The sequence below is a fragment of the Physeter macrocephalus genome, unplaced genomic scaffold, assembly GCF_002837175.3.
Source record: "Physeter macrocephalus isolate SW-GA unplaced genomic scaffold, ASM283717v5 random_413, whole genome shotgun sequence".
NCBI classification, from domain to species: Eukaryota; Metazoa; Chordata; class Mammalia; order Artiodactyla; family Physeteridae; genus Physeter; species Physeter macrocephalus.
Window position 1 is genome coordinate 39,681 of NW_021145699.1, and position 12,818 is coordinate 52,498.

A 12,818-nucleotide genomic window follows, 5' to 3' on the forward strand; every position below is an offset into this window, starting at 1 on the left:
TGAAGAGTCAATGCGTTAGGGTAATGATGCTGAAAACTCAGCCTCTGTGCACTGGTGCCAAATCAAATCTTGGAGACAGAGTTTTGGGTGAAGTAGAAAAGAAGAGTTTTATTCCTTTGCCAGGCAAACGGGGACACAACAGGCTCATGGCCCCAAAAACTGTGTCCCAAACCGGCGGATTTGGTGAGGAGTTTAATAGCAATGGTTCAAGGGCAGGGTTGGTGATAAGGATCAGGGTGTGTACAGGGCCTGCACTTCTTTAATCTGGCCTCAGGTGGTCTCCTGATGCACTTCTCGGGAATGAAGAATGCTTCATCAGATAGTTAACATCTTCCATTTGTTGAGGGTTTTAGTTCTGCAGAAGAGCTCAAAGGTATTGTTATGTGTATTCCTTGAGGTGAAACCAGGACCCTGCCCCAAGGCTGCACTATTGTTTCTTGACTGCTCCTCCCTCGTCTCTGCATCCCCTCCCTTCCCTGATTAGCAGCTGTTTGAACCTGCCCTTTGGAGCTCAAGGAAGGTCATGGAGGCTGAAGCCTATTTCCTACAAACAAGAAACAGGGGACACAGAAAGGCTTCCATGCCCAGGAGCCCTACAGGGTCCTGCTTGGTTTCAGTAGTGCTCAAGAGTACAGGCTTGGGAGTTTACCCTCAGAATCAGTTTACTTATTTGTAAAATGGAGATAATGTATAGCATCCATCCCATAGGACTGTTATGAGGACATATGACCCGATATATACGTAAAGTACTTGGGAGAGTGCTTGGCAGTTATTTTTTTATCAGTATTATCTAAGGAGGAGCAAGACACAAAGGATAATAGCTACTATTTACTAAGCATTTACTGCTTAATTTTGATAGGGGCCTAGAAAGTCGGGGCATGGAAACCTTTGTTCGCATTTTACAGATTAGAGATCGTTGCTCAGCTCACTGTTTTGGGATCCCAAATTATTAAGGGCAAAGTCAGGATTCAAACTCAAGCTGAGCCAGCTTCCCGGGGAAAGGCTAAGGGATAGACAGCCAGACTGCCTGGGGTAGCCAGATTTAGCTCCCTCTGAGGAGCCCTGAAAAAGTACTGGGCCCTCACAGGTTGGAAGCAGAGAGCAAGGGAAAGATACCCAAAGGTGGCTTCAGTTGCCATTTTCCCTCTCAGCTGCATTCCGCACCCTGCCCACCACCCGACTTTGGGAACATCTAGCCTCAGAAACCAGGCTGTGGCCAGGGGACTCTTCCTGTGTCTGGGCCCCTCTTTAGAGACTGTAAGACTGAGACTACACTTTGGGCCCGTCCAGGAAAAATGATTCTGGTGACCCTGACTCAGGGGGTCAAGGGGTGTGGATGGAGAAGGCACAAGACAGTCCAATTCGTAGGCGGAACTGGAATGCCATCAGGGCTGTGCCACAGGATCCCCCCGACAGATGCGGGCGCTTGTCCCCGGACTGTGGGCCAAACATAATTCGGGGCCTCCAGATGCTGCTTGTCGCGACAAGGCTAGGATAGGGGACAAGTGCCAAGAGTCCCAAGAGTTCCTTTCCGAGGAGACCGAAAACCACATCTGTGAGCGGGTGGAGGCTGATTTTGGGGCGAACATTCACACTACAACACTAGGGGGTGACCTTGGGCACGACGAGTCCTCAAGTCACCTCGGAGTTCTCGTCCCAGGGTGCCTGTACCTGGAACCAGCAAGTGTAGGGAAAGACCTCAGCTCTTTAAAGTCAGGGCAGTGTAGGAACACTAGGCACCGGAAACGCAGGACTGAGCCTGGGCGGCCGCACCCCATTACAGGAGGCGGGGCCGGCAGGCACACGCGCCGTTTCAGTGTCGGCTCTAGGACCGTGCGGATGCCGCTGGGCCGCCCCGCAAGTGCCTAATCCGGCCTCTTCCGCCTGAGTCACCCGCCCCTCCCTGCGAAGCCAGACGCAGCAGGAGGCCCCAGAGCAGCACAGACTAGCGGACCAGCCGACGCGCCAGCGAGGCGGTGAGCGCCCAGTCCGGACTCCCCCTGCACTCCGTAAACCCGGCCCTGGAGGCCTCCAGACCCGAAGAGATCCTCAAATCTTGGCCTCAGGGGTCCACCACACCCACGATCTCAGATTCGAACCCCCAGATCTGTCCGGCCCTAGTTATCCCGCCCCGGGGACTCTTCCACCCTCCCTCTCAGGATCTAAAATAGGAGCCCATGGATTTGAGAGATACCCCGTAAATTCAGCCCTGGTTGTGGCCTCCAGGACCACGATCCTGGATCCGTGCTCTCAGTTCTAACGGGGACTCCATTATCCCGGGCCCCGGGGCTCACACTCAATATCTTAGACCCGAACCCATAGCGATGAGACTGTAATCCCGCTGCTGGCTGTACCTAAACCCTCAAGCCCACATTCTGGATTTCCTAAACTCTGCTCCAGGAGCCTCCAGGCGGAGAATTTCTGATCCACGCTCCCGACCCACCCCAAACCCCTAAATCAGTCTTAGGGCTCTGGATCTCAGATTCGAGAGCCAGCTTGGGGCCCCATCTCGAGAACCCCACTTGACCTGGCCGGTGTCTGGTGCTTAATGATGCCTATGCGTAGACTCAGCCCAGAGTCCTTCAAGCCAGACGCGGACCCTTTGGACCGGGAGGAGGTTTCATACCTGATCTTGCGTCCCTATGCCACCCAGCCAAGAACTACCTTCCCCCAGAAGCCCAGACCCCCTCCCGAATGGACCCTCAAGCCGCAGCCGGAGGATAGGTCTCCGCCTAGAGGCTTCATATCACTCCCCCAAGTCCAGCAGTCAGAAATGCGTATTTCTGTGGGGGAAGGGGCGGGCTCAGGGACGAGACAGCCACCTGACCCCTTTTTCCCTCCTCAGGAATCTTGAGTCACAGCCATGTTCCTGGTTAACTCGTTCTTGAAGGGTGGAGGAGGCGGCGGGGGAGGCGGGGGCCTGGGCGGGGGCCTAGGGAATGTGCTTGGAGGCCTGATCAGCGGGGCCGGAGGCGGTGGCGGCGGCGGAGGAGGCGGTGGCGGCGGCGGCGGCGGTGGCGGAACTGCCATGCGCATCCTGGGCGGGGTCATAAGCGCCATTAGGTAAGGCGGGGCCTGAGGAGGGGCGGGGCCTGGAGGAAGAGGCTTGTCTAGCCAGAATAGAATGGGGTAACCTGGATACTGACCAGGAACCTTAATTAGGCTGGGCCGGGCCTGAGCTACGAGACCGGCCTTGAGGGGGCCGACCGTAATGAGTTCATGGGGGCGGGGCTTGACATGGGGGTAGTCTGTTGTGGGGACACAATCTGATGGGACCGGCGGGGCTTTGGGAGGTGGGGCTTAATGGGGCTGGCGCGGCCTACTTCCGCTAACCTGGAGACAAACGTTAAGGGGGCGGAGCCAGTGAGGCTGGGTATCACTTCATGGGGGCAAGGCTAGTCTTATGGGCGCGGCGTGGCACTCGTAGGTGGGTCAATGAGGTGTGCCCAGAAGAGGTCTAACCGTAATGGGACAGGGGAAATGGCCTTGAAGGGGCAGGGCCTGGCTGGGAACTGGCTGGTTAAAATAGAAAAATGTCCTGGTGGAGGTAGGGCAGGGCGTCGGTAGGGGCCTCGTTAGTCTTGGCCACTGAGTGTGATCCCTTAAAGGGGTGAGAACTGATGGAGCTGGGATGGGATCTTGGGAAGACACAAGTGTTCAGAAAACGTGGCGATGGAGCAGGTTCCTAGACAGGTGGAACCCAGGAGGGTGGGGCCCCGGGAAGCTGGGGCCGAGCTTCTACGAAGTGAGCTCTTGTCTTTTGAGGAATCTGCCATTGCGTAGGTGTGCCCTGGCAAGAGGGGGTCCTACCGTGGGGGCACAACCAGGGCAGCGAGGATAGGGACAGGTGAGGACAAGGACTGATGAGGCGGGCGGAGGGAACAGGTAGGTAGGGCGGCGAGCTGGGGGTTGGGCGCTTGGGGTGTGGGGGCTGGTGCTGCCCGTTGGAGGCTCCGCCCCCTGGCACTAACTCCCCCTTGCTTCCCTTCAGTGAGGCGGCTGCGCAGTACAACCCAGAGCCCCCGGTAAGCCACCCTTCACAATTGGAGACCCCTCTTCTTCAAAGGGACAAGGACCCATCCTTGTCCCTTTGAAGAAGCCCCGCACCTCTCCTTATGAAATTTATCTCATTAAGTCTCTCCCTTGTAACATCCTTAAACTTAGCTATATCCACTCCCTATTCATTGACCACCTCTCATTCATTGGTCACTCAGCCACCCAGCCCACTCTGACTTTCCCACGAAAGGCTGTCCTGGCCAGGGCACCCCTCCCCCTACCTGCTCTGAGATCTCCTCCCTCTGCAGCCCCCTCGCACCCATTACTCCAACATCGAGGCCAATGAGAGTGAGGAGGTCCGGCAGTTCCGGAGACTCTTTGCCCAACTGGCTGGAGAGGTAAGTAACCTGGGGCCCCCAGAATTGTCCTAACCCTTCCATGCCTTCCCTCTGGATGCCCTTTACATGTACATTCGACCATGGCAATCCCAAAGTTCCCATCCTCCTTCATGACATGCCCAGACCCCTTTCAGTCACCCCAACCCATTCCTAACTTCTCCCCCTAGGACATGGAGGTCAGTGCCACAGAACTCATGAACATTCTCAACAAAGTCGTGACCCGACGTGAGTGACTGGGGTCAACACACAGGGAAGGTTTAGAGGCATGGCGACTGGGGTAGCTGTGATCTCTGGCCTCTGACTTTCAACCTGCATCCCACAGATCCTGATCTGAAGACTGATGGTTTTGGCATTGACACATGTCGCAGCATGGTGGCTGTTATGGATGTATCCTTGAGGGCAGTCTGGCGGAGGCCTTGGTGAAGAGGGGATTTTCTTTTTTGCCTTTCTTTTTTTTATTGGCTGTGCCGCATGGTTTGTGGGATCTTGGTTCCCCAACCAGGGATTGAACCCGGGCCCTCAGCAGTGAGAGCAAGGAGTCCTACCCACTGGACTGCCAGGGAATTCCCAAGAGGGGATTTTCTGAAAGCATGATTGGGGCAGTCAGTGTGTAGCTTTCATATCCACAGACGTAGACATGTATATATCACAATACACACCCACCTTGGACATGCGGCAATACATAATAACATCAGCTGTCATAATATGTTGCATAGGGTTAAACAAATCCAGCTCTGCCCTTAGCAAGGTTACTGAGCCTCTCTGTGCCTCAATTTGCCTCTCTGTAAAATTGGGTGAATGATAATGGTGATACCAAATTGGAGTTACATGCAAAAGGTTTAGCACAGTACATAGCACATAAGTGGTCTGTACATGCTGTTACCATGATCTCACCCAGGTAGATTTTTCAGCTCTGAATGTGTTTCTCTGTCACTGGGGTATAATACTGGTGGGACTGGTGTCTTGAGGATTTAGTGACAAAAGTGATGTTCCTGAGAAGCTTAGCACTATCTGACGTGTACTTGGTCATTTGAGAAGTCTTGGCCATTGTTGCTATTTATTGAGAATTTATCAAGTGCCAACCCCTGAGCTAAGGGCTTTATACCAATATACAGCCCTCTCATTCACTTTTATTTATTTATTTATTTATTTTTATTTATTTATTTTTTGGCTGCGTTGGGTCTTCGTTGCTGCAGGCGGGCTTTCTCTAGTTGCCGCAAGCGGGGGCTACTCTTCGTTATGGTGCGCAGGCTTCTCATTGCGGTGGCTTCTCTTGTTGCAGAGCACAGGCTCTAGGCGCGAGGGCTTCAGTAGTTGTGGCACGCGGGCTCAGTTGTGGCTTGCGGTCTCTAGAGCACAGGCTCGGTAGTTGTGGCGCGTGGGCTTAGTTGCTCTACGGCATGTGGGATCTTCCCAGACCAGGGCTCGAACCCATGTCCCCTGCATTGTCAGGCGGATTCTTAACAACTGCGCCACCAGGGAAGCCCCTCATTCACTCTTTATCACAAACCCAGCAGGTATTTACTCTAATCACCTTATTTCCTTAGAGTTCTAAGATACCCTTGTTTTTTACATGTCCTTTTATAACATTGAATTACTGTTGAAGAATTTTATAAATGAGGAATTCCCTGTGGTTATGTTTAAGGAGAGTCCTTATCATTTAGAAATATAGACTAAAATAAGTATGGCAAAATGAACAATGAAGCCACACCCAAGGTGACATGACTAGGGTGGGATGGGAGCTGGGGTTTTAGCCCAGGTTCCCCTGCTTGGCCATTATCATCGTGTACACAGTGCACACATCTGGGTACATTTATTCTTAACACCCTCTCACCAGAGTGACACGACTGGCAAGCTGGGCTTCGAGGAATTCAAGTACTTGTGGAACAACATCAAAAAGTGGCAGGTGTGTGCAGCCTCTGAAACTCCTAGCACGAAGACCCCCAAGCCATGGAGATGCCATGCCCCATGATGCTTAGTTGAACCCTGGCCTCCTTGTCCCCACAGGCCATATACAAACAGTTTGACATTGACCGTTCAGGGACCATTGGCAGCAGTGAACTCCCGGGGGCCTTTGAGGCAGCAGGTGTGGCTGGCGGGAGCGTGATGGGGCTGGGGGTGGGACTGGTGAGGCAGCCCCCACTGAGCTGGGCTGAGCCTGGATCCTGGGGCTGGGAGGGCTGGGCTCTGTGGCCCTCACACCTGAGAGACAGTCATTCTCAGGATTCCACCTGAATGAGCATCTCTACAACATGATCATCCGACGCTACTCAGATGAGGGAGGGAACATGGATTTTGACAACTTCATCAGCTGCCTGGTCAGACTGGATGCCATGTTCCGTGAGTGACACCCCAGCTCTCTTCCTGGGTGGGGATTTGTCCAACTTCCATCCTCCTCTGAGCCAAGCCTCCTCTGAGCCTGACCCTGAGGTGGGCGATGTTAGGGGCACAGCAGTGACTGAAATAGCCCTAGTTTCTGCCCGCATGTTGCTCGCAGTCCAGAGGAGGAGAGGCAAATTACCAGACAAATGTAATTTGTGAGACAATTTGTGAGACATTGTCTCACAACCATTGTGAGACAATGGCTCACAATGGTTCCGGCTGGGATCGGGGAAGCCTAGGCAGAGGGACGAGGGCTGTGAGGGGGAAGCTCAGGGTAGATTGGGTTTAGATTTGTGACTGGAGGAGCTCTCACAGCTATTCAACCCTAGCAAGGCACCTGATGCAGCTTAAGGGGTCAAGGAGGGCTTCCTGGAGGAGGGAGGGCACATGTGAGTTGAGACCTGATGGATGAGGAGGAGCGACCCCAGCAAGAGGGTGGGGACGAGCGTTGCAGCGGGAACAGCCTGTGCGAAGGCCTAGAAAGGAAAGAATAGATGGTGCTTTGGATGATTTTGGTTGGAATCGCTTCAGAGTGCTAAAAAGGAAGGGGGTGGGATGGGGAGACATAAGGCTGGGAGGGGTCAGTAGGGGTTGGATCATGAGGGCTCTTGTGAACATTAATGCACTGAATCCTTAAGACAGCCCTGCGCAGTGGGAATTACTGTCCCCATTTTCTGGAGGAGGAACCTAGGGTTCAAGGAGGCAAAATTTCTTGCTCACAGCCACTTAGCTGGGAAGTTGCAAAGCTAGAATTTGAACTCAGATTTGTCTGAGAGAGTTGCATAAAAGGAGGCAGGAGCAATGGGCCTGGTCAGGCTGTGCAGGCTGTGAATGCCAAGTTCAGGGGTGCTCAGACTCTACTGGGGACAGTGGACAGGGTCCAGGCAGGGGAATGACAGGGTCTCAGGTTTAGCTTTAGGAAGATCTCCTGGCATCCCAAGAGCCCAGGGAGGACAATGCATTAAGAGCATGGGGAGAGGAAAAGGGGCAGGTATGTCGGGGACATGAAGGGAAGGTGGGAGAGGACAATATGGCAGATGATGCCAAAAGTCATGTATGAGAGGGCCCAAGAAATGGCCTTGGATTTACCAGCAAGAGGTCCAGCAGTGAGCGCAGCATCCGGGATACCAGGCGAGTGGGCCCTTGAGGGTGGTAACTGAGTGGTGAGTGACAGAGAAGCCACAAAGACAGTATGGGAGCCTGTTTGCCTACAGGTTTGGCTGTGAGTGAGGAACATGGAGTCGAGTTTCAGGGCAGGAGTGGGGACCACACCAGACTGTAGGAGCAGGAAGTGCAGCGCCTCCTTCCGGTAGCCTGCTTAGGCTGGAACCCTGTGGAGCCGGTCGGTGGGAGGCTGGGGCTTGGGCAGAGGGATGATGGGGGGCATGCAGGTCAGGATATGGAGCCCATTATTGAGGTGGGTAGCAGTCTGGGTTGCAATCCCAGTTTCCTGACTTTTTCGCTATGTGACATGGGGCACATCACTGCACTTCTCTGTGCCTTATTTTTTTTTCATTAAAAAAAAAATTTATTTATTTATTTTGGCTGCTCTGGGTCTTAGTTGTGGCACGCGGGATCTTTGTTGTGGCATGCAGGATCTTTTTGTTGTTGTTGTTGTTGCGGCATGTGGACTTCTTAGTTGTGGCATGCATGCGGGATCTAGCTCCCGAACCAGGGATTGAACCCGGGCCCCCTGCACTGAGAGCATGGAGTCTTAACCCACTGGACCACCAGGGAAATCCCTCTGTGCCTTATTATTATTATTTTTTTTAGTTGGGTTTTATTTTATTTACTTGAGCCCAGCCGCTCCACGGCATGTGGGATCTTCCCGGACCGGGGCACGAACCCACGTCCCCTGCATCTGCAGGCGGACTCCCAACCACTGCGCTACCAGGGAAGCCCATGTGCCTTATTTTTAAATGACACTTATCTCACAGAATCGGATTAAATGAGTTCATACATGGAAAGCGCTTTATACATTGCTTGCCACAGAGTACTAGCCATTATTATTGTCATCCCGTATATTAATATATTTTTATCCTAAAAGCCAATCCCTCCAACCCTTCCTTTCTCCAGGTGCCTTCAAATCTCTTGACAAAGATGGCACTGGACAAATCCAGGTGAACATCCAGGAGGTAAGAACCCCATCCTGGGATGTGGGATCCTAGCAGGGGGCCCCTCCCCTCAGTCCCCTGTACCAGCTCTGAGCTGGGGCTCCCTCCCTCCTATTTTCCCAGCGACCCCTGGGTGAGGGCAGAGAAGGGCTGCTGGTATTCTTAGGTTTCCTGATCCTCACTCTCGGTGCCTTCCTCTCCCCAGTGGCTACAGCTGACCATGTATTCCTGAATGGGAGTCCCAGACCTGCCTCCTCATCGCCTCGCTGTAGGAGTCACCTTGGACTCTTCAGTCTCCCCCAGGGTTGATCCTGTCTGAAGTCACATCTTCATGGCTCCTGCTGACCTACAGGCCTTTCTGTTCTCCCAGCCCTTGGCACCCGGATTCTCAGTCAACAGCCAGGGCCCAACATGCTTCAACACACCCTGCCCCAGCACACCCGTCTCACATCTACTCCACAACCCCTCTCTTGCTTCTGTGCCAAGCCCAACGTTTGTGTTGCTTGCACACCCCAAGGGCCCTTCTCTCAGTTCTGGGAGGATCACTCCAGTCCCTACACACCCTGGCACACCCATTCAGTTACCACCCAGGCAGCTGAACTCCAGGCCATAACAGGCCACATGCCCCCCAGTGCCTTTGTCTGTATTCTGCTCCCAGCCTGCCAGGCCCAGGAGGAAATAAATGTACCCTAGTTGCTGCTTTCTCTGAGATCTGCCTCCTGTTCTGAAAGTTGAGGGGTGGCTCTGGCTCTGTTTGGGGCAGGGGGAGTCTGTCTCCGCCTGTCTTCTAGTCCTGGTCTTTTTTCAAATTCTGGATCCCAGTTGAGCTGTAGCCTCATTCTTTTTGGGGTTTTTTTTGGCCCCGCTGCATGTGGGATCTTAGTTCCCCGACCCAGGATTGAACCTGTGCCCCCTGCGTTGGAAGCGTGGAGTCTTAACCACTGGACCGCCAGGGAAGCCCCTGTAGCCTCATTCTTGCTGAGATCTCTCACAGAGCCTGTGGAGGCCAAGACTAGAAGCCTGGACCATCTCTGCTTCTGCTCCTAGAGCCACACTGGTGGGAAGTCTCAGTGCTACCCCTGGCTCTGTCCCCCAAGGCTGTGTTTGCCCCTCTCAGCTTCTGTGCTTGAGTGAGTCTGTCCTCACTTGCCTCTGCCTCTGTGTGTCATACATGATGCTCAGCATCTTCCTTCCCACCCTCCGGCCTCTGCAGGGAGAGGGGCTGCTATCCCAGGATACAAAGTACCTGTCCCATTCCAGGTCCCCAGGCCCTGAGGAGCAGCCCAGGGGTGCTGGGAGGACTGAGAGGCAGCGACATCCTAGGGATAGCCCTGGTCTAGCGTCGGAGACTCAGGGCTGGGGCAATGGTCTCTCCACAGGGCAGAGATCACTTGCTGGTGGAAGGCTGGGAGGTACACACACGGAGGACAGAGCCGGGCTGGCTTCCCCAACAAGCCAGCACATTTATTGATGCTTGTTCAGGTCCTTCAGACTTCTTGGTTTCACTTCTTGTGAGGGAAGGAGGCCCAGCCAAGGCAGTACAGGCTGTAGACAGTGCCTAGGGAGGGAGTGTGGGGGGATACAGAATGAGACCCTAATTCCCTCCCTGAGCCCCCTGCAGACTCCCCAGTCACTATCCTGGATCTCAGCCCTACTTCAGGCTCCAGCTCCCTTCCCAAACTGTACTTCAACTAGGGAAATGCTGGACCTTGATCCAGACCGGGCTTTGGGCTTTCTCCCCCAGACCCATCACTAGCCCAGCCGCCCTCCTGGGACAGAAGCCCAAGCCCTAGGGTGCTTCCTCCCTATTTGCCAGCCCAGAGCCCCCATACCGTCCCACACCAGCTCAGAACCCAATCCCCTTCTCAAACCCCAGCGTTGGAACCAGCCCCTTCCCCTCTCCATCTCGAGTCCCACCTCCTCCCGCAGTTCAGGCCTAGCCGGGCCCTGCACTCACCTCCCAGACACAGAGCCATAGTCACTCGATACAGGATGTTGTCGGTTAGACCGCCCTTCAAGTGCACCGGAAGGTCATTGTCCGCCTGGATGTTGGGGGTAAACGATTGCAAAGGCGCTGCCTACTCGGTAGACCTTAAGCCCCTGCCTCCCCCAACTCCTCTTCAGGACCAAGCAGGCGGCCCCGGGTCCTCCCCCCGCACCGCCTACCTGGAAGAGTTTCTGTTTCTCAGCCACTCGGTTCTCGAAGCGGTTCCGGGCGGTTGAGCTAAAGGAGCGTACCAGTGCCTGGGAGACCTGTGGAGAGGGGATGGCTGGGTATTGGAGGCGCCTGGAGGGGTGTCCCGGAGGAGGTCCGGCTGGGGAGAGGGTGTCGGACTTTCCGAGGCTCTGACTCGGGGACGGTCCTGTCCCTTGGGAGCGTCTCAAAGGCAAGATCCGAAATGGCAGCAAGAGTGGGGGAGGGTGTCGTGTCAAGAAAGGCCCAGAAGAAGGGGACTCGTGCCTAGAGGGTCTGGCTTGGAGGTTATCAGGCTGTCTAGAGGGTACTATTGGAAGAGGATTGGACCCAGAAGGGAGACTCATGTTCTGTGGGCCCAAGTCCCGGAGAGGTTTTTTGCAGTTTCCTGGATTAATGGGAGGAGCTCAGGTGCCGGGAACGTCAGGACTGGATCTGGAGTGCCTGGGGGATTTCCCGGCTGCCCGAGAGCTTCGGGGGCGGGTAAGGGGTGTTACGTTCCCGGTGCCTAAGTCCCGAGGTATTACGGGAGCCCCGGATGAAGAAGAAGTTCAAACTCGGGGCTTTGGGCCATGTTAACGGGTCCCCGGCTGTCTCAGAAGCTCTTGGACTGGGAGCTGGTGGGGAGGGGGGCCCAGGCTTATTAGGAGGGAGTCCCGAGCCCTGAAGGGGGCTCACGTTCCAAGTCCCCAGATCCCGGGATGTTTGGGGAGTCTCGTATAGGGGCGAGGGCTTCCGGGTTGGGGGCCCCAGCCCGACCCGTGGGGGCCCTCACCCGCAGGGCCCTCATCCTGCGTCCTCCTCTTCGGCCGGAGTCACCTCCCCTCTCCGCCCAAGGACAGACAGTGCCCTCCCCTCCGGGGGAGTCCCAGGCCACGCCCTCGGTGCGCCCCAGGACAGCGAGGTCCCGGCGGCAGCTTTCCGATTCGTCCAATAAGTGGGCGGAGAAGACGCTGCAACCCCATCCCCGCATCCCAGCGCCAAATGGTTGGAGCACCCATCTGTTACTCATCTCGAAATTCTGTTGGTCCGCGTAGGGAGGAAAGCGGTTCCGGAGAATTCATTTTTGGGTTGTTTCTGCGGTGATACCGGCCTGGGGCAAGTGCAAATCCTCCGTCGGGTCCCTCGGATCTCTCCCTAACCGACTGACGTTGGAGAGCGAGTAAAGGAAGGTAAGATACCATCTTTCATTATGTCAAGTGCAGTCCTTTTTCCTCCCATGTTGAAACAGATTGCTGTGGCTTTGGCTAAACGTCAATGTTCATTTTGGGTTTAGGGACCATGTAGTATGGAAAATGCACTCAACTCACACCTCATCCAGGTGAGTGATGGGAACCAAGGAAGTAGTAGATTACGCCCGTATCTCATACTCACGGGGGCATATGCTGCTTCCTCCCTGAGTGGAATGAAAGGCAGGATAATTTTCCTTGTTTAAATAGTTATTTTCCATTATCTCTCTTGGTTTATTGTGAATCCATGTAGCTGACTCTGCATAAGTTAAACATGCACACAAAATGACTCCGCCGCATAGCCACCATCTTTGCTTCTTCATTCATATCTTACCCCCACCTCCGCACTCAGTTCTTCACCCTGGAAAACGGTGTAGTTGCTCTAGTTATCTATCTGTTGACTTTAGAGTCCACTGCATCCCCAGCACCTGGCGCATGGGTGGATTTTCTTTTTTGGCTGCGTTGGGTCTTTGTTGCTGCGCGGGGGCTTTCTTTAGTTGCGGAG

General features: G+C 54.6%; 2 protein-coding genes and 1 long non-coding RNA gene across 3 annotated transcripts; 1 reads left to right on the plus strand and 2 right to left on the minus strand.

Annotated features, from left to right (window-relative positions):
• Positions 1-1,868: 1,868 nt before the first annotated feature.
• CAPNS1 (calpain small subunit 1) lies at positions 1,869-9,599 on the plus strand. The gene is made up of 11 exons (XM_007101104.3): positions 1,869-1,976; positions 2,846-3,063; positions 3,992-4,025; positions 4,305-4,394; positions 4,562-4,619; positions 4,717-4,781; positions 6,232-6,300; positions 6,402-6,480; positions 6,618-6,734; positions 8,853-8,911; positions 9,096-9,599. The coding sequence occupies exons 2-11, from the start codon at positions 2,864-2,866 to the stop codon at positions 9,120-9,122; spliced, it is 798 nt and encodes a 265-aa protein (XP_007101166.2). The 5' UTR covers positions 1,869-1,976; positions 2,846-2,863; the 3' UTR covers positions 9,123-9,599.
• LOC129391877 (uncharacterized) lies at positions 6,672-8,846 on the minus strand. The gene is made up of 2 exons (XR_008616688.1): positions 7,866-8,846; positions 6,672-7,252 (listed from the first exon to the last, which is right to left on the minus strand). It is a non-coding gene; the product is annotated as an uncharacterized lncRNA (long non-coding RNA).
• Positions 9,600-10,312: 713 nt separating the features above from the next.
• On the minus strand, positions 10,313-11,964 carry COX7A1 (cytochrome c oxidase subunit 7A1). The gene is made up of 4 exons (XM_007101103.3): positions 11,860-11,964; positions 11,057-11,143; positions 10,848-10,932; positions 10,313-10,448 (listed from the first exon to the last, which is right to left on the minus strand). The coding sequence occupies exons 1-4, from the start codon at positions 11,872-11,874 to the stop codon at positions 10,393-10,395; spliced, it is 243 nt and encodes an 80-aa protein (XP_007101165.1). The 5' UTR covers positions 11,875-11,964; the 3' UTR covers positions 10,313-10,392.
• Positions 11,965-12,818: the final 854 nt, after the last annotated feature.

Coding starts and splice junctions, on each gene's coding strand:
- CAPNS1 (XM_007101104.3), top strand. CDS start 2,864: ATGTTCCTGGTTAACTCGTTCTTGAAGGGTGGAGGAGGCGGCGGGGGA. Junction 3,064..3,991: donor GGGGTCATAAGCGCCATTAG/GTAAGGCGGGGC, acceptor GCTTCCCTTCAG/TGAGGCGGCTGCGCAGTACA. Junction 6,735..8,852: donor CAGACTGGATGCCATGTTCC/GTGAGTGACACC, acceptor TCCTTTCTCCAG/GTGCCTTCAAATCTCTTGAC.
- COX7A1 (XM_007101103.3), bottom strand. Junction 10,933..11,056: donor AGAAACAGAAACTCTTCCAG/GTAGGCGGTGCG, acceptor CCCAACATCCAG/GCGGACAATGACCTTCCGGT. Junction 10,449..10,847: donor TATGGCTCTGTGTCTGGGAG/GTGAGTGCAGGG, acceptor CTCCCTCCCTAG/GCACTGTCTACAGCCTGTAC.